Raw genomic sequence first — 20,956 nt, 5'->3', positions numbered from 1 at the left:
GTGCTCTTGTCCATTAAACGGCTTTCGAGCCACACTATACTGTAGCTTCTTCATGGAGCTACAGTATAGTGTGCTCCTTATTCAGCTCCTGTACTGTAAGCGCCATGATGGCCTACCCTCTAGAGAAAAAAAACTGCGCTCCTCCCATGACCGATCTCCTTGAATTCCTACTGGCACACCCTGGAAACAAACTCCACCTCACACCAGAGCTCGCTTGTATTCCTGTGTAGTTCTCATCTGCAGCCTGGACACAGGTTTAAAAATGTCTTGGATGCGCCCTGCCTTGCTCACCTGTCTGGCTCTGCTCTTCGTCTTCACCTGTGAGTATGAAACACAGGTGATGGAGAATGTTTTTAACCTACAGTTTATATGGAGTGTCTTTATTTTCTTTTTATTTTCACACTGTCTGGATATTACACTTTGATTGTTTAATGGAAACACTTACTTGTGATATTATTTTTTCAGTGTTTTACGAGGTTGGCGCTGCAACTGCAGCTGATAGTAAAGCGCATAAGAAAGCATCAGGCCTACAAGGTGATAAAAATAACATCAGCTCTCACCCCCATACAACCCCTTAGTGTTGGTATGGGGATGTGGACAAGGGGAAAAGGGTTCATTGATGACTCACAGAGATAATCATGCATGGTCCTCTTCTCATCACTGTGTTTATTCATCTTAAGGTGGGCTAAGAAGAATTTTTATGGAAGAGAGAGATGCAACAAGCTTTTTTAAGCGCCGTGGTAGAAGAGCGGTGAAATCACAAGACGAACTCAACGGTGAGTTTCTTCAGATGGTCTTTTGTTCTGCAGTTGATTAATGCATGAGATATAGTTGTTTTGGGTAACAGTTCTCATGGTCCCATTCTTTGAATGGCGATGACAACTTTACAACTGCCTAAAAATCTAAATTTTTGTCTTCTTTGGGAACAAGAAAAAAAACATTTTTATGCAAAATATAATTTCGTAGATGCAAAATTCACGGCTGTTGTGGCGATCAGGTCCTAGTTTATTCCTGTATTAAATTTCCATAAATACAGGAACATGGCTATGTTTAAAAACGATAATCGAAAACAAATGTAAATAAAGAGGTTTTTAGTCTCTAGGTGCCCTATAATGTGGTTGTAGTCAGTTAAGGAATGCAGCGCGGGCTAAACAAGTGTGCAGGAGTCACAGGCCACTACGGAGGAGCCAGCTTTTTCATCATCAGCTATAAATCAAAAGCTATAGTCCATTTGTAGCCTTATTTGCATATTTATGATTGTGATTTCCTGTTCAGATTCTATTTCCTGATTCTGGTATCTGTTTATGGTAATAATTGTATTACAATTTTTTTCTAATAAGTAAAAAATATAATAGTTTGTTTCAGTAGGCAGTCAGACTAATGTATTTCATAATCATATAAGGAGGGAAATGTGGAATAAAACAAATCGAACAGTAGTGACTGGTTAAATAACGTAATCTGGAAAAGTGTCTGTTTGCTTCAAAAAGCCTTGAGGTGAAAAAACAAGAAGTCCATTATTGAACACTGACCAAGAGCCATTTGGAACACAGGTCAATGCTGACTAATCAGAAGTTATGTCATGCAGCCTCATAAAAACAACAACAAAATTATTATTACTAGTAGTTATACGACAACAACAACAACAACAATAATAATAATAATAATAATAATAATAATAATAACTAAATAGAAACAAGATTATTACCGGGTAAGTTTGCATTTCTATACAATGTAAATACATGAAATGTTGTCTAAATCATTTGACAATGTGTGTAAGAACTTACCTGATGTATGTGAGTATAGAAATTAGGAATTAAATAAATTTGGTATAGCTATTGCCCAATTCTCTGATTAATGTACAGATAAATTATTTGTGCAACCATAATTTTAATTAGAAGTGCATTTTAGGGTTTTTACACTTTCACACATTTTATTGGTATATATTTGGCATTTAGTTGAGCAGCAACAAAGACTGGCAGCTGATGAAAGGAAGAGAGAATTTCATGATGAGCAGAGGAATAGGTTTGAAAATTATGCAGAGGAAGAGCATAATGGTGAGTTCACTAAGCTCTCCTAAATCTATCTATCTATCTATCTATCTATCTATCTATCTATCTATCTATCTGTTATAAAGCTTCTCTGCATTTTATTTCTATCTATCTCACTCATCCTCATTTTCTTCACAGAGCAGGATGAGAGGACCCAGGAGAGTACAGAGCAGTGGAGGGAGTTTCACCATGATGGTCTTGACCCTTCTTATGAGTACAACCGGCACGTAGTGTAAAGATGTCTAAAGGATGTCTAAATGTGTAAAAATGCCACCATCGGTATGGACTCATAGGTTCAGGTCCATTTTAGTAGGGCTTCTGGGAAAGCACATGATGAAAGCTCGGTTGGACAAAAACTCCGAGGTACACATTACATATGGTGCGGATGCAGGTAGAAGAAAAGTAGAAAAAAAGGTTACAGCATCACCTAAATGGCCCATTGCTTATTATTAATGGGCAGATTCAATATTTAAGCTTCATTATTCGAATGGCTTTACATAAATAAATAACAGTACTATATACACAGCCTTATTTTCAGATATTTTTGAAATATTTGAAAGATCTATGCAATGCATGTAGCTGTGCATGCTACATGATCACCCAGCTATAATGTTATGCAATATCACTAGATTAGATTGATAACTTCATTATTCTCTTGCTAAGCATGTAACATTTAATGACTATAAAATTCAATATATTTGAATATTATAATAGAAACTATATTATTCAATATTTATCTGCCATCACATTACAAAGCAAACCCGTTTATGTGAAAAACCTTTATTTGTACATGGGATCATATACGATACGATATAAATGTAACGTTAATGTGGAGTTTTCTTTACGCTTTTAGATGAGCCACATCTATTAAATAAACGCAATATCAAATTCTAAGGCCTGACTTTTGTCATGAAAATATTGACGTGAGACTTGCCTGTGTGGAAAGATAAACAGGGCCTCAGCATGAGACTGCGAGAAGCGGCACCTAGCTGCTAAATTCAGAGCACGTCTATGAAAACTGTGGAGAAATACTGAGTGAAGTATAAGCTGTGTATTTGTAATTTTTCATGCAGTTTAAGAAAGTTTGTACTATAGTGGTTCCCATATTATCACTCAACCTTAGAGATTTCTCACTTCCTTAATATCTTACTGTGGAACACTAATTGATTTTCTTTTTCCTTTATTATTCTTCATTACTTTTAATAACAAAACATAAAAAAAATTATGTGTAACACAAATCACTTCCATCTACTTTTAAATGTCTTTCTGAAAGCATTTATATAATTCAGTACGATAAAAATTCTGTGGCAAATAATTTCATGAATAAATAAATAAACAGTATCGCCTACATAAAAAAAAACAGCCTTCTGTTAACAATGGATAGCAGGTCTTTTAAGCTTTTAAGAGAATATTAAATATTCAGGAAAATCACATGAAACATTTTCATCAATACCCACACACACTGAGAACAGAACTCTGTATATTTCAATATTGCATTACAAGCTGTGATTTAAGCACGGATAAAGGGAAAAAAAAAGAACAGAAGGAGTGTTCTTTATCGAGTTTTATGTAGCACAATTTACACTGCAATGCTATCACTTTAGACACATTACGGCCTGTACAGTACAAGTGGAGCTCGGCAGATTGACGAGCCATATAATAAAGATTGCTCTAATGATCTAATCATTTGAGTCAAATTTCTTGACAGATTTCACCTACAGATGAATGAATTACTGCTATACTGGAGCATGATAAAAAAAATGTAAAGCATTATTTTTAGCTTTATTTGTGCACTTACAAGACCAGAAGAGAATGTCAAAACCCCAGTAAAAAAAAAAAGAATCTCTGCTACACACAATCATGTCAATTACACACAGATTAAGTGTAAATGGTGCTCCATTTTCTCACTAAGCTATATTGGAAGTAACCAAGGACCAACTGAAATAACCTGTATACCACTGTGAAGCAACTATATACAACTCCTATAACTGGTGTTAATTCCATGCTTCTAAAAGCAGCTTTAAACAGTAATTAACTCCAAAAAGAATCAGTTCATGAATGAATCCACCAGGCAAACACATCCCTGAAATCCACAGGATGTCCCACTCAGGTCTTCAGCAGCAGTGCCGATCAATAACAGAGTCTTCCCTCACATCACCGACTGGGTTAACCTCTCAATTAGGACTTGGACCTTCTGTTACTCTGTTACCATCATGCAGAACTGTGTGCTACTGATTGGTGACTAGCACAACAAGGATTGAACAAAGTGCATGAAGGTGGCAAGACGTGACCAAGGAATTGTGAAAGTACAGCAGCCTTCAGATGGCTCTCCGGGAAAGCGGCTTCATTTGGATCCAGTGATGATGGTGGTGACGGTGGGTCGTGTGCGTTTCTCCGTCGCCCCTGTGTTTGAGACTCTACGGGACACATCTACAGAAGAACGTAATATTTCAATTTTCGTATGAGCTACTAATTACAACAACATGATCATTGATACACAGTAAAATCTGCAGTGTTGATTTAACACTTTAAGAGTTTATTTGATTCCAGCTAGACTCAAATAAACATGGAAACACTCTTTTTTTAGTTTCAATTCCAGCAAATTCATAATTTAAGAATTTCTCAGTTACATATTAACTTACAGTCCTTGTGGTTGATGGAGGAGACATCAATAGACTGGCTTTTGACAGGCATGGGTGTCTGGTTCTCAGTCCTGTGCAGGGTGGTGTCCATGCTGCTGCCTAAACTGCTGCCCAGCTGCAAGCGCCTCATGTGCCGGATCACAGCTGTAGCGTTAAACGCTTGCTGTGAGAGAAGATGCTTAGTTACGATTCATAGTTTACAGTAAAATGCTTTGCTTCCTTATAATGACAAAAAAAGAGAAATTACTTACCCTCCATTTGGCTTTGGCAAAATTCTTCTTTATTTGGCGACTGACTGACTCATGGATGTTTTTACAAAGAGCTGTGTCTCCAGCTATCCTAAAGGGGAAAAAAATCTTATCTAAATCTTGTCTGTAACATTTAGCTGATCCATATCCACTGCCCACAGCCCATAATAAAAAAGTCACCACCTAGATTTAATTAAGCAAATAAGGTAAAAGCCTTCCACTGGATAATTACTGCAGTGATTAATATAGTCCAGCTGGCAAGGAGTTATTAAACTCTAACTAGTGCATTGAGTTGCTTCTCATTTCTTAAACAACCATGTCAGAAGACATGTCCTGTGGTCATGGCAAAGATGCTATTGTTTCAGAAGGATCAAATTATTGTCCTGCATCAAGCAAAGAAAACAAGAGATTGCTAAAACTACTAAAATCAGGTTAGGAACTGTCCAGCGCATGTTAGGATAGTGGTGAATCATCACCCTTGAAAAAGAAATATGGCCAGAAAAACATCCTTAATGTGCGTGGTAGATCACTTAAACGCTTTGTAAAATCAAATCATTGAAGAAATAACAGTAGACCTCAATATGTAATAAGGAAAAGTACGAGCATATCCACGCTTATAATGTGAAGAGAACTCAAGGGATTGGGACTAAAGAGCTGTAAAACGTTAAGGAAAACACGTATCAGTAAGAATAATTGAAGGCTTTAGTTTGTTAGGGAACATAAAGAATTGGAAAAAGGTCATGATGTGTCCAGATTTACCCTGTTCCAGAGTGATGGGTGCATCAGGGTAAGAAGAGAGGCAGATTAAGTAATGTATTCGTCATGCCTAGTGCCAACCTTACAAGCCTCTGGGGGCAGTGTTATGATCTGGGGTTGCTGTTGTTGGTCGAGTTTCGGTTCAGCAACTTTATGTGCCCAAAGAATAAGGTCACCTGAATGTACTGAATGATCAGGTTTTTCCATCAATGTTTTTTTTCTTCCCTGATGGCACGGGCAGAAGTCCGACTCAACCATCATGTTTTAATCAATACAAGAATTGAAGAGAAATTAATGTGACTATGGATGGACATGTTGTGACATTGTATAAGCCTATCAAGAGAGTGCCATAGCTGTAATCAAACTAAAAGGTGGTCTGATAAAATATGTGTTTGTATACATTATGTGTATGTATGAGTATGTGATTTTTTGGGCTGGGCATTGTCTTTATATTCATATTTGTATCTAATATCCAATATGTATCTAATTTCCTGAGATTCATTAGGGTTTCCTGTTTTTTTTTTAAACACACATTTGCAACCCTTAATGTAATTTCATTACCATAACCAGCATTTCCATAATCCCCTGATCTCCATCACCTCTTAGATAATTATATTTGTAATAATTTGAGTAAATTACGTAGCTGCTCTCACATCCATAAAACGAACAGTACGCAACCAGTAAAACATCTCATCCACTACTGCTTAAAATCAAATTATTTTTCTACATTAAAAAAATATATTATTTCACAACTAATCTCTTCTCTTTCAGTCTGAGACAACTTTATTTGTGGATTTAGTTCCATATCCTCTAAAATCTAGATACACCTACAGTATGTTGTTGTGCAAAGCCGTACTAACCAGGGATGCCGAAGAGCCTCATCACATGTGAACCTTTTCTCTGGATCCTTCTGCATCAGATTACTGATGAAATGTTTAGCTGTTTCACACCAAAATACTTTCACAATACATACTTAAACAAAAAAATATATATACAAAACTTGTATATATGAAGTTTCAGAATTCCTACTCACCCGAGTCTGAGATATCGTCCCAATAGGGTGAATCGAATTCATACTCAGCCTTTAGGATCTGCTCGAATAGTTTGGAATCATTCTCATCATAAAAAGGAGGATAACCACATAACCTGTAACACAGAGAACACCGAGCTGGCTAACCTATTTTTTTTCTTCTGAGGAATTTCTCTTTCATGATGAAGAAGACTATACTGGATATAGTTACTCACAATATGTAAGAAATAACTCCAATAGACCAACAGTCTACTGCTTTACTGTAGGGCTTCTGTGCCAGAACCTCTGGAGCTAGTGATACAGAAGAAGAAGTGATACTCGACATACAAATGGCCAAGGATATGCAAATAAAATAGCTGACTGCATACTGCCACCTAGTGGCATTTTGTAAATCTTATACAAGGGGTGTTCATGTCAAACCAGGACTTTTCATTTTGCAGAACTCCCTTTTTATTTCTCTATAAAATCTCCTGCTATCCCAGGGTTTCACTAGTGCTTGGATACCATCAAGGTAGAAAGTTTGCTTAGGATACTGGATCTAAGATTATAATTCCTGCTTCACATTTGAAACACTGGTCTTCCAGAATCTCCTGTAATCTCTTAAACATGAGAAAATCACTTAGAGTGAGGTCATGACTGCATGGGGAACGTGGCAATAACTCCAAGCCAAGTTCCGGTAATGTGCAAGTGGTGTTCGTAAATAATCGTGTGTACAGGTCCCACAAACAGATATGGAACAGTCTCGTATCTGTCGATACTTAAGGTTCAAGTGTTCCACTTACTAAATGAAGTTCTGGTTTGGCTTGAACACCCCCATTGAAAGAAATGTTATTAGCAGTACAAGAACGAGCTCAAGCAAATGTTTGACAACCTCACCAACATATCCCGGAGTTCCACAGGCGGTGGACATGATGTCATTTGCTGCTCCTTCCATCTTTGACAGGCCAAAGTCACTAATCATTATTTTAGACTCATCATGCGGGTTGAAATATAACAAATTCTCAGGCTGAGAAGAGAAAATGACAGGCAGATGAAAATCTCTTGTTAAGCAGCTTTAGGTAACAAGAGATTCCCTTGAATTTGTTTTCCTTTTCTAACCTTGAGGTCTCTGTGGACTATGCCAAGTGAGTGGAGGTAGTTGACAGCATCCAGAACTTGTTTGATCAAAGCACTGGCATCTTTCTCAGTATAGAAGCCCTTCTCAACGATTCGATCAAACAGTTCTCCTCCAGACACACTACAAAAGACAGGGAAGGACGATTTATTCCTACAAATGGAAATACAACAGAGCTTTGTGCACCAGCATAAATCTTAAACTCACAGTATCTTTGGATCCCCTTTGGATACTATTTTAAAATGTTATACACATGGCACATGAATGCTCACAAACCATTCTTAATATATGGAGTGAAATACTCTTCTTATTGAAGGCTTTTATGCTCTTTAGTATAAAATAATCAGTATTCTAATTAATTTTGCAATTTATTCTCTGAGAGTGAAGAGTAAAGGTGGTCTTATGTTGCTGATAAGAGGAACACTTCTTCTAAGACCGAGCCGTAAGTGGCCACTCAGTATGCTCACAGCTGCATGATGAGGTACAGATGGTTGGGGCTTTCATAGATGTCCTCAAGCGCAACGATGTTCTCATGCTTGATCCTAAGGAAAAGAAAGGAAAAAATATGATCGGCTTGTGCTACTGTTTCTGTATAGCTCATCACACAACTAAAGAAAAATATAGGTTAACAATTTACTTAATGGACATTTTTATATGGCGAAATTCACTGCAACTGATATAAACCTTTAAGCCCTGGCATAAAGACGGCTTTCTTCAGTTTTGCGCATCACTTGAACCAGAACCAGAAGCACACATAAGCTACAATATCAGTTATAATACCATAATAATAGTCATTAAACATAATTTCCCCACATGCTACATCAAACAGGACATATGATAATAATAATAGTAATAATAAGTGGTATAGAGCATAATAGAGCATCATAATAATAGAGCAGTGGTGGCTCTATCGGGTAAGGCTGTGGGTTACTAGGTTATTGATTGGCAGGTCAGGGGTGCAAGACCCAGCACCAACAAGTTGCCACTGTTAAGCCCTTGATCAAGGCCCTTAACCCTATCTGCTCCAGAGGCGTTGTGTCCTGGCTGACCTTGTGGTCTGACTCCAGCTTTCAGATATGCAAAAAAAAAATTGCCGTACTGTAAGGTACTGTACATTTGACAAATAACTGAAGAATTACTTGGGCATTATGAATTATTATTAATAAGATCAATCAAAAATGTTATCCTTTCCTTTATCATTTATGTGTGTGGTGTTAGATAATGTAAATACATATGTGATTATATTCTGGGGCGTTCAAGTCAAAACGGGACTCGCAGTCCGATCATGGCTCTGGCGCACTGAAAAATCTTTCCATCTTGATGATATACAAGCACTAGTAAAACACTGGGGTAAGTGCGTTAGTGTAGAAGGGGGTTATATAGAAGAATAAAGAGAGTTTTTACCCTCAGTTTTATAACTGTATTCTGTTATTTCGCACAATTAGAAGTCCTGTTTTGACTTGAACTCCCCTCGTACTTTAGGTTCAGGGCATCAAGATAATTCATTTGGCATTTGCAACCTGCACTTCATGGGGTTACATAATAGTTCTTAATGCAAAGGATGGATGACTGGGAGACTTGGACATTTTCTCACTCCTTTGTAATGATGCTCTTTGTGAAGGTAAAATAAGAACTTCAGGTATAAGGTTAAAAGTGACAGATGTGACAGTTTCAAACAGTTGACCTATAATGGCTTAATGGATTGAGGTTCTTCTCTGTTCTGTCATCTCACAGGATTAGCAATAAGCCTTATTTAAACCCCTTAGTAATGCTGAAGTATTTAATGCAAACGAATGCAAATAACCTGTGAAGCTACGCTTTAGAAAAAAAAAGAATTTTGCAATAACAGTTGGCACAATCTTGTGTGCAATGACATCCTTTAATAAAGAGGATTTTTTTTAAGAGCACTGCTCATTGTTTTTTCTGGCTTGTTCTATGTACCTGCATTGTTTGTTCAGGCACAGAATAGCAACAGATGTTTATGGTGGCATTTGCCTGCAGCGACAAAGTGACTGCTGATGGCAGCAGGATTAATTCTGAAGTAGACCGAAACATCCAATTTACAATCCAAAGCTAAAAAAAACGAAGACACCAGCGGTCTGAATAAATCAGCATCCATTATTCTGCACCACTGAAATGACAAAAAAAGCAGCTACCAAGATAAGTGTGGAGTTTTTCAGGGTTACGATGTGGAATGCGCTTGACTGACAATGAATCAATAAACTAATCAGGTGTATTTGACTTCCTGATAACAAGCCTGAAGTTAAAAAACGACTAAAACAGGCTGTAGGTTAGAGACCGAGCACAGCGCCATTAAAAGAGACAAATGGTTAATGGCTTCCGGATCTCAGGAACGTAATAGACTGCAAATATAGAGTTTAAATGTCATGGGATATTTAGGTAGATGTCTATTATGCAATTGAATTCCCTGGTGTGGTTATCAATATAGAGTACGATAATGCATGAATATGCATAATCATATTTTTTTGGACCTGTTACAGCTGTATAATTTATAACAGTATCAAATCTGCACTAGTAGTAGTAGCTGCATTTGTTTACACTAATGCTGAAGAGGGCAGGTACAGGAGCGCACAACAAGGTCAAGCTTTGCAGCCGTCTCTTACAAACCGATCAATTGAATATTAACTCCATGGTAATGCCTGCTGTGAAATTTGATCTGGAAAAAAAAAAAAAAGCTTGATAGTGGCCTAAAATGCCCCGAACGCCACGGCCTCTTTCCCAGTTAGAGTAAATCATTTCAGTAAATTACTTTGAAAGCTACTGAAGAGCCCTTTTTTTTTTAACCAGTTATAACATGGCAAACTTCTTGTACTCAGGTGCAATCAGAATCAGGCACTTCACCATTTTGTTAATGACTCATGCTCTCTATAAAGGAACATGATCAAGTGAGCGGTACACTCTTTCTTTCTTTTAAACTATGACAGCCAATGATCTGCAACATGACTACACATCAAAATATTAAATTAAATTTGACTAATCTTGCATAAAAATTCACGACACAGTCATAGTCTCATTACAAATGTAAAGTAAGAGTCAAGGAAACATAAAAAAATCTCTTTTTTTTTAAAGTTAAAACCTTTTAGCAACCTTTTCACTCAGCTTTCTCACGGGTTAAAATTTTTTTTTTTTTTTTTTTTCCTGCTGATGCGCTGTAGCCCTAAAGCACTACACGCACACTGTTTCGAGCAGCTGATCCTCAGCTGTCTGCATAGGCCCTCTTCTTCATCATAACCAGCCCTGCTCGTCTTTTACCATGACAACCCTCAGGTTGGACTCGGGCGCAAACGTGTGCGGAATAGCGAGGTCTGCAGTGAAGGCAGCATGAGTCACCGCTGAGGGAGGGAAGTGGGCTGTGTGTAGGAGAGCACCATACAGCTTTTCAATTTAAAAAAAAAAAAAAAAAAGAACATTTACCTGCTGCAGTATTGTAACCCTACAGCGCGACATGCACACGGTGATGCTCAGCTAATTTGCATTTAAGAACTACCAGCATGAGGTCCTTCATGTGGCCGCTGCAGACTGTTAATGGAAGATGGAGGTGGGTGTGGGTGTGGGGGACGGCCTGACTCATCTCCAGCTCTTAGAGGAGAATGCGTGCAAGAGTTAGCAAAAACCAAATCACATTTAATTTCTGCTTGGTGTTTATTTTGGTGCTAGGATTTTAATTGTGTAATGGAAAATGTACTTATTGCTTGATTGTGTTTTGCTCTATCATGCAAATATTCTTAATGAGCACCACGGCAGGTTTTACGTGTCACTTTCCCAACTCCATTATGTATATATTATAATTAACACCTACTTCCTAAGCACAGCGATTTCATTCTCGATGCTGGTCTCTTTTCCCCTTAGAGCTTTCTTCGGGATGCATTTGACCGCATACATCTTTCCTGTGGCCCGCTCCTGAGCAAGCACCACTTCTGAGAAAGCGCCACTGTGAAAGAAACAGAATAAAAACACAACAACAATTTGGTTTTTAAAAAAAATATAAATATGCGACTGTATTTCAATATACACTGTTCTGATGTCGCTGTTTATTATCTTCCATATTCTTCTTCCGTTCCATTGTGTGTGTTCAGTGCTTACATGTTCTTAAGTCATCAGCAGTGTACAGTCTGTAGCTAAGCTGTCCATGGGGACTGAAAATCCTCAGTAATCCCTCACACCATGCACAGGGAAACATGCACACACGACTATCCGTACAAGGTCACAGGAGTGCATGTCAGATCTCACAATAGGCCACGGTTCGGCTTATTCATGTCTGTCGTATATCATGATGCTAGCAAGGGTGTGATTCATCGCAGTTCAAGGGCAATTTCTCTAAAATTGCCCACATTTCTCATTGCTCAATATATTTTAAGTAAAAGTGACTGATGTGATACTTATGATAAAAAAAAAAAAACTTTCGTTATCATTATTGTTGTTGGTCTTTCGGCTGCTCCCGGCAAGGGGTTGTCACAGCGAAATATCCAGTCCGCACTACAACTTGGCACAGGTTTTACGTCGGATGCCCTTACTGGCGCAACCCTCCCATTTTATCCAGGCTTGGGACCGGCACTGCACCCAGTGGCTGGGGGGTTTGGGCACTGGCTGGGAATCGAACCCGGGCCTTCCGCATGGTAGGCGAAACACCTACCACTGAGCCACCAGTGCCCTTTTGCTATTATTATTATTAATTGATTATTTCCTTATGAACAGACTATCATTGAATTTAATGTTGTGGGATGTCAGTAAAACAAAAGTTATAAAATATGATTCTAAACACAAAAAAAAACATCACACTGGTTTATAGGAAAATAATCAGTCTTGTGGTGGTAATGGTCATTAATTTTTTTCCAATAACGGAAACCTGAAGAACATTACACATCTTGCTCCTGATGGATTCTAAGAGCTCAGCAGGTCAACAAAAGCTGACCTTCACAAGCAAAGGAGATGCAGTCAGACAGATTAAAAGGAAATTTAGCAGCTTCTCTCATCAGCCACAACATTGTAACCTGATTGTTATAAACAAAACAATCACAAATAGTGGTGGGGTTTATTATTATCAGTTGATTGTACCCTCAAACGAGGCTTCACCTGTGCCTAAAAAAAACACATTTAAGCATTCAAGTCTTAGCGTTTAAGTCAAACCAGGACTTTCAACTAAGGCTTAAAACTGTTTGACGCTGACTGTTTGACAAGACTTTAAGCTCTTATAGTTGCAGTAAAACATTTGAACGGTGCCAAGAAGGCCATACGTCCATGGAATGCCTGATCCTTGAAAATTGATGAACATGATAACATGTCACTAACTTGCAGAAGGGACAGTTCTGTCTTTGCGAACTGTACACACAATCATTCATGAACACCACTAGCACATTATATTATATACTGTGTGTGTGTATGTATATATATATATATATATATATATATATATACACACAGATACAGTAAGTTGCAGGCATGTGCTGCTAATCATCAACCCTTGTTTAATTGATTATCAGCAGGTATGCAGACCTTACTAAAAGTCAGGTGTGTGTTAACACAATGCCAAGAGGGAAAGACATACAGAAAGCAATGGTCTCAGAAAAGCAACTGTTGTTGCACATCGATTTGAGAAGGACTATAAAAGCATTTCAAAACAATTTGGAGTTCAATGTTTTACAGTGAAAAAGGTTAATCTCAAGTGAAAAGCATTCAAGACAGCTGCCAGTTTTCCCTGGAGTGGACATCCCAGCACATTTACTGTACTCCGAGCTCAGATTGTGTCAGAGAAATAAAAGACAAGAGTCACATCTCCTAGGCCTACCACAGACCACTGAGCATATATTATAACCTGTAGTGTGTAGATATGTTTTACATATTGTGAGTGTAGCTCTGTCCAGGTCAGTCCATTCCCAATCCAGGCTGTCGCCTTCCTGCTCTGTTTTTCTGCCATCTGTCCCAAAGTTGAGGTCATTATTGAGTGCATATAAGCTGCAGCGGAAGCCACTGTTAAACTGTTAATATTTTGCAAATATTGTGTTGTATATAATCATTGGTAGTAGGGGTGTGGCTGCCATTTATTTTGGGTGTGGGGGCTTTGGTCTCAGTTTTTGGTTAGGGTAAGCTACTTGTATTTTATTTTGTTTAGGGACCCTTCTTAAAACTATGTCTTTTGTTTGTCATTTTGGTCTCAGTCCACCCTGAAGTCATCTTCTGGTGTTGACTGTATCTCCCACCATATAGAGGCCACTTGTGTGTATACTCTGTCTGTACAGTACAGTATACCACTGCGAACTTGGAATCCTGTGTCTGTGTCTTACTCCTGTTGCATCCAGGACACCTATCACATCACCATGAAGTGGGTTGTAAAAGAATGTTAAACGTCAAAGTCTGTGACAGCACAATTAGACGAAGACTGAACATGTATGGTTTGTTTGGAAGGGTTGCCAGGAGAAAGCCTCTACTGTCAAAAAGGAACATGGAAGCAAAAGTAAGATTTTCAAAACTTCATCTGAACTATTCTAGACTAATGTCCTATGGACAAATGAAACCAAAATGTGGGTGGGGAACAGTGATGGAGGGATGACAATTTGGGATTATTTTCAGCCACAGGACCTGGCCACCTTGCAGTCAACCATGAACTCTTTTGTATGCCAGAGATGTTCTAAAAGAAAATGTGAGGTCATCTGTCTGACAGTTAAAGCTTGGATAAAATTGGTCCAAGCAACAGGACATTGATTTGAAGCACATCAGTATTGCTAATAAATAAAAGAATCAAGGTTTTGAAATGATCTAGTCAAAGTCCAGACCTCAAACCAATTTAAATGTTGTGGCAGGACCCTAGGAGAGCTGTGCACAAGTAAACTTTCAAACATAACCATAGAACATTGTAAGAGGCACTGGTAACTCAATGGTTAGGACTTTGGAGTATTGATCAGAAGGCCATGAATTTAAACTCATTAACTAAGGCCCTTACCCCTCAACTTCTCAGACATATGAATAAGATAAATATTAATGCAGATTTAAGTGTCTGCCGAAGCTCTTAAAGTAAAGTAGCTATTAAGGAGATTGGACGACAGTACATTATAATATAGAAATATACTGTAACAAGAAAAAAATAAAAGCATTTAATATGCTAGTGCGAGTTTTTATTTGTTTTTACAATTAAAGGTGATTAAAAACTCAGATATCTTAATCAACTTTGGACTTTCTATCTTCATAATGTTTTATTTATTTACCAAATCATATGATACATCATTATTTATTTAAAAGTATATGAGAATACAGTATGTTTCCACCTAACCATGCAAAACGAGACAATCTGTAATAAAAGTATTATTTATATGACTGAAGTTAGTATCTGTTATATAATTATATAATAGCCTTAAGATCTATTGTTTCATAAACATTAAAATCAGAAGAAAAAAAAATCATTGTTATTTTAGGATACAGAGCAAAGCAACGCAATAAAACTACAGGATGCTTCCATCTGTTGTCTCTAAGAGCATTGTGCATCATGGCATATTGTACTGAAAATTACAGTGAGCAAAGTAGTCAAGCTATTTTCAGAGCATCATATGATTATGAAATTATGAAATCAGACGTATAATGACATGGAAGTAGCTCTGGACAAGGGCGTCTGCCAAATGCTTAAATGTAATGTAAATAAAATAGCTTAAAAATAGATTCTGATTTATTATCAGACATACACAGTTTACTCTGTACTAATGGGACCTTAAAATGAGAAACGGCAGAAAATTTTACTCCACCATACTGTACAGTATAGAATATACAATATATATAATACTTTTTTTTTAATTCCAAGATACCTGTGCTCCTTTTTTTCTGTATTGGATTTCACAATGGTTGTCTAAACTGTCTAAACACAAATCCTCCCATAAACACTACACTTATACACCATACATACTACACTATATGTACTGTAAACATAGTTGCCTGGTGGTACCGGTATAAATGTATAAAGGATTAAATAATCTAAAGATGTTTCAGGATTAAAATCCTCCCTGATTAAACAACACATTCTAACATGCCAGAGGACATGGATAAGGAGGAGGTGTGTGTGTAAGTGTGTACTGGATTGAGAATAGATTTCTGTTGAGTCACCACTGCAGGGAACAAATGAGCTATTTTTGACAGGTGGACAACATGCCACATAGACATGTGTGTTAAAATCTGGACATGAAAAACATTAGATATGAACAAGCAACCTTTACTCACATCGGTAGATGAATATTTAGCATTATTAGCCGATGCCACTGGTTTCTCAGTTTGACAACTAATCAGCCCGAATGAGCTTGTATAGGATGCTTTAACGGATTCTTATATAAGAGACGAGACAGGAAATCCTCAGGACATAATCCTGAGTTCAATCCTGAGTTCTGTTTGCTCTTTATGTAACTCAGCAGACAGTTTTACTTAAACTAATCTGACTTTTGATACAAATGGTCCCTTTTGTATATTTGAGGCTCTGAAAATGAATGTTTCAAGGGGAAAGAGATGGAGCAAACTCTCATAATTATAGACCTTACAGCTCTAAAGCCTCTCATGCATCAGCATGATTCTAATCCACAATAAGCGGGGGGGGGGCAGTGCAATCACACGGCAGTAAGCGAACTGTGAATGGTGATTCATAACATGAAGACAATTAATGAATTAGTTTTCAATCAAAGCTAAGCGTTGCAACATATTAACAAGAACCCAGAAATATGGTTGTTTCATATTTGAAAGCAGAATCACAACATGCACCAATATAAAAGCAAAATATGGAATGTTTCGACATGGCGAAGCACTCCATTCCCGCCAAACTTAACATCATTTCTTTTTCCGTGGTATTTTTATTAAAAGAATAATGTAATTTACCCTTATTTTTGTACGTACTGTAAAAAGTCCACACGTGCCTAAAAAACTAAACTAGAAACTAGATGGATATTGCTGGACACTGGATAAATATACTTGCCCAAAGAACTGAGAGGAAGAGAGTTGTCAGTTAGGTCAGTTCATTCATGAATGTCTTTTGTCTTTACACAAAACAGTGCATTAGGGAACACACATTGGAGCTTAGACATCAAGAGAGAAATGTTGAGGAAATTACCCTTCATAACATGCTTAATGACTATTATTATCATGGCTTTGTGCAGGTTATAAAGAAAAGCGTTCCAAACTTGACCCTCATAAACAAAGCAGACAAAAGCTGTTTACAAATGCACACATACCGCATCCTAATCCAGAACTTTGGGCATTAATATTTACATGGGTCTCACCTCAACAGCCTTTAACAGAAAAGGATTTCCACAAGATCTTGTAAAAGGGCTGTGTGAATTTGTGTTTATTTAGCCACAAGGAAAGCCTCTGATTTTTGGCAAGGAGGCATGGCTGGCAGGCTGTATTCCAATTCATTTCAAATTGTGTTTGGTGGAGTTGAGGTCAGGGCTCTGTGCAGGTATTTCTATTCAAACTGTGTCAAATCATGGGTTCATGTAGCTCGCTTTGTGCACAGGGTCAGAGTTAGGGCCTCTAAGTTCCAGTGATGTTACGGCATACAAAGACATTCTATACAACGATGTTCTTCCAAATTTTCCAAATAAAGTTCTTTATATGGGTTTCCACATACTTGGTGCTATATATTGACTTATTGATCAATCAATTGATCACATTTTGACTTACAAGACAATTCCTGCTATCTGCTATCACCCAAATGAGGATGGATTTCCTGTTGAGTCTGGTTCCTCTCAAGATTTGTCCTTATTGCCTTCTCAGGGAGTTTTCCCTTGCCACCGTCCTGGCCCTCGGGGACGATCTGATCATTTTGATTTATATATAATTTTTCACATTTCATACACGTTAAGTGCTCTTATATAAACACACACACGCATAGATTATATTTAATATGTACACCATGCAATACACATGTCTCTCAAACAGGGGGAACAGAGGGTGACACTGAGACACTGATGATGAATGCACTAATAAGAAAACATTACCACAGAGATCCCCGGCTCTAATCACACTTATTGCTGTAAAATATGAGAAAATATCCTGCAACACTTTAAGGGTCTGTCTGTCTGCTCAGAGTCACAGAGCTTTGAACGCATGAATGAAGCATCAGTTCGACTTAATGTACACAGTGGAGCAGAGCTGCTAGAGGAATGGCATCTTCCTGGAAACAAGGTGCAGCATTAACAAGAAATAAAATGAGGGTTTAAAAATCAGGCAGACTGTAGTGCTACAGTAGCATTCCTCAAGTGTGTGTGTGTGAGAGAGAGAGAGAGATGTGACATTTAGCTCTTTTTGGTGTGTGAATAAACACATAACTCTTACTGCTGAGGATGAATGGACACAAGTCACAAGCGTGTGCAGTGTGTGTGTGTGTGTGAATGGTGGTGATGCAGCAGGCTCGAGCTACTCACGTCCCGAGAATCTCCTTCAACTCGAAAATCTTCTTGATGTCATCGACTTGCTTCTTCCACGCGCCCTTCGCCGAGTCGACGTTTCCTTTGGCCATGGGGTCAGAAACCGCCTCGCGTCTTACCGAGCAGAAACACGACCGCGGTGTTGTCACCAAGCGGGAAACGAAACGGTCAACGCCAAGTCTAAGTGTGTGTGTGAGAGAGAGAGAGTGTGAGAGAGTGTGTGCGCATCTCACAGCTGATTTACTCAGAGCTGCAAACCTGCACTAATCCAGCGCCCTGGCTCTGTGTGCTGCTGCAGCTAACGCCTGTTTTCCCTCAGAGCAAACTCTCTCCATCATCCAGACTGCACGAGAGGGTGACAAACACACACACACACACACACACACACACTCTCTCTCTCTTTCCACACTCCTTTTTCCGTCAAGGACCTGTAGCCTGGCTAAAGGGGAGCACTGCACACTGTAACATATGTCTTGTATCTAAGACACACACACAGTTTTATGAGACAGGTTAGACATGAAGGAAACTCCAGACCAGTTGCAGAAATTACTTCACAGAACATTCTTAATGGCAACCAAGATTCATAAGAAGAACAGACAGAGAAAATGACCCAGATAGCCAAAGTGAATGCATCTGATCAAAAATATGTCTATATACCATATCACATCATCCCAATCTATACCAGAATATTCCTTTCCCCTAGATTGTGAAGCGTGCCTGTGTGGATTTGTGTTCTTCAGGTATAAGAGCACTAGTGAAGACAGGCTATGATGTATGCTAGTTGAAGAAGACTTGACTGAGGTCAGACATGGACATAAAAGGAGGAGGTCTGGTGTGTGGTCCAGTTCATCCCAGAGGTACTCGGTAAAGTTTTGTGCACAGACACATGCCTAAACCAACCTGTTTAGACTTACAATACAAATTTGGTGACATTTGTGGCAACAGCATGGCATTCGGTGGCATAGTGGTTAGTTTGCATGTTCTCCCCGTGCTTGGTGGGCTTTCTCCAGGTATTTAGGTCTTCTCTCACAGTCCAAATACATGCACATTAATTGGCGTTCCCGAAATTCCTGTAGTGTGTATGTGTGTGTGTGTGTCCTGCGACGGACTGGCACACTGTCCAGAGTGTACCATGTCTCGTCCTAAGACTTCTGGGATAGGCTCCAGGCCCCTACAACCCTGTACACAGGATAAGCGTACAGTATATAAGACGAATGAATGAATAACCATGGAAACAATTGAGAACAACAGTTCAAATTGTATTTGTTTTTTGGCATCCAATATGAAACAATACAATGAGGTTCTATATATAATATTAGACTTCCATTAAAACACTCTCAAACAATGTTTATTGTTTGACTATGACTTAATGACTGAAAATATACATTTGGTATATACAGTATATATTTGGATTAAACATTAGGGCAGGAATGGAAGCACACCACCACTATATCACTTAAACAAATACAAATACATATGGCAATAGTTATGTGGAGACCTGAGCAATCATACATCTAAAAGCAATAAATGATTCAAAGAGTGATTTATGTTAGAAATTGTCACTGTTCCCTTTAAATAATATTTAAAAATCCTTTAAAATAATATAATGGACTTAAAGGTGCATAAAACTGGCATAAAAGATACAATTTGCTGGAAACTGGGACAATTTAGCATTTTTAAATGGATAAGAGGTCTAGGAGACATTAACTGGTACTGTATATGGGGTACAGACAATTAACCCATTAGTATTCCTGCCTCATTGGACTTCTGCATACTACATTGCTTCTTAAGAAAAGTCAACATTGGCATAAATAGCATGATATTTGATTATACCTGCATATTGTACACTCACCTAAAAGATTATTAGGAACACCTGTTCAATTTCTCATTAATGCAATTATCTAATCAACCAATCACATGGCAGTTGCTTCAATGCATTTAGGGGTGTGGTCCTGGTCAAGACAATCTCCTGAACTCCAAACTGAATGTCAGAATGGGAAAGAAAGGTGATTAAAGCAATTTTGAGCGTGGCATGGTTGTTGGTGCCAGACGGGCCGGTCTGAGTATTTCATGATCTGCTCAGTTACTGGGATTTTCACGCACAACCATTTCTATGGTTTACAAAGAATGGTGTGAAAAGGGAAAAGAATGCAGTATGCGGCAGTCCTGTGGGCGAAAATGCCCTGTTGATGCTAGAGGTCAAAGGAGAATGGGCCGACTGATTCAAGCTGATAGAAGAGCAACTTTGACTGAAATAACCACTCGTTACAACCGAGGTATGCAGCAAAGCATTTGTGAAGCCACAACACGCACAACCTTGAGGCGGATTGGCAGAAGACCCCACCAGGTACCACTCATCTCCACTACAAATAGGAAAAAGATATTGGACAGTTGAAGACTGGAAAAATGTTGCCTGGTCTGATGAGTCTCGATTTCTGTTAAGACATTCGAATCGTAGACTCAGAATTTGGCGTAAACAGAATGAGAACATGTATCCATCATGCCTTATTACCAATGTGCAGGCTGCTGGTGGTGGTGTAATGGTGTGGGGGATGTTTTTTTTGGCACACTTTAGGCCCCTTAGTGCCAATTGGGCATCGTTTAAATGCCACGGGCTACCTGAGCATTGTTTCTGACCATGTCCATCCCTTTATGACCACCATGTACCCATCCTCTAATTGCTACTTCCAGCAGGATACTAAAATG

General features: G+C 38.4%; 2 protein-coding genes across 2 annotated transcripts; one reads left to right on the top strand and one right to left on the bottom strand.

The window, feature by feature from the left end:
- Nucleotides 1-220: 220 nt before the first annotated feature.
- Nucleotides 221-2,942, top strand: ucmab (upper zone of growth plate and cartilage matrix associated b). Its single transcript, XM_053490581.1, has 5 exons — nt 221-320; nt 466-534; nt 681-776; nt 1,956-2,054; nt 2,187-2,942. The coding sequence occupies exons 1-5, from the start codon at nt 263-265 to the stop codon at nt 2,282-2,284; spliced, it is 420 nt and encodes a 139-aa protein (XP_053346556.1). The 5' UTR covers nt 221-262; the 3' UTR covers nt 2,285-2,942.
- Nucleotides 2,943-3,043: 101 nt separating this feature from the next.
- camk1db (calcium/calmodulin-dependent protein kinase 1Db) lies at nt 3,044-18,558 on the bottom strand. The gene is made up of 11 exons (XM_053490580.1): nt 18,248-18,558; nt 11,659-11,790; nt 8,306-8,380; nt 7,823-7,961; nt 7,601-7,730; nt 6,940-7,015; nt 6,728-6,840; nt 6,555-6,633; nt 4,942-5,029; nt 4,691-4,853; nt 3,044-4,478 (listed from the first exon to the last, which is right to left on the bottom strand). The coding sequence occupies exons 1-11, from the start codon at nt 18,340-18,342 to the stop codon at nt 4,393-4,395; spliced, it is 1,176 nt and encodes a 391-aa protein (XP_053346555.1). The 5' UTR covers nt 18,343-18,558; the 3' UTR covers nt 3,044-4,392.
- Nucleotides 18,559-20,956: the final 2,398 nt, after the last annotated feature.

This window comes from Clarias gariepinus, chromosome 2, assembly GCF_024256425.1.
Source record: "Clarias gariepinus isolate MV-2021 ecotype Netherlands chromosome 2, CGAR_prim_01v2, whole genome shotgun sequence".
Lineage (NCBI taxonomy): Eukaryota > Metazoa > Chordata > Actinopteri > Siluriformes > Clariidae > Clarias > Clarias gariepinus.
The sequence above is the reverse complement of the archived record's forward strand: the minus strand, read 5'-3'. Positions and strand labels throughout refer to the sequence as shown.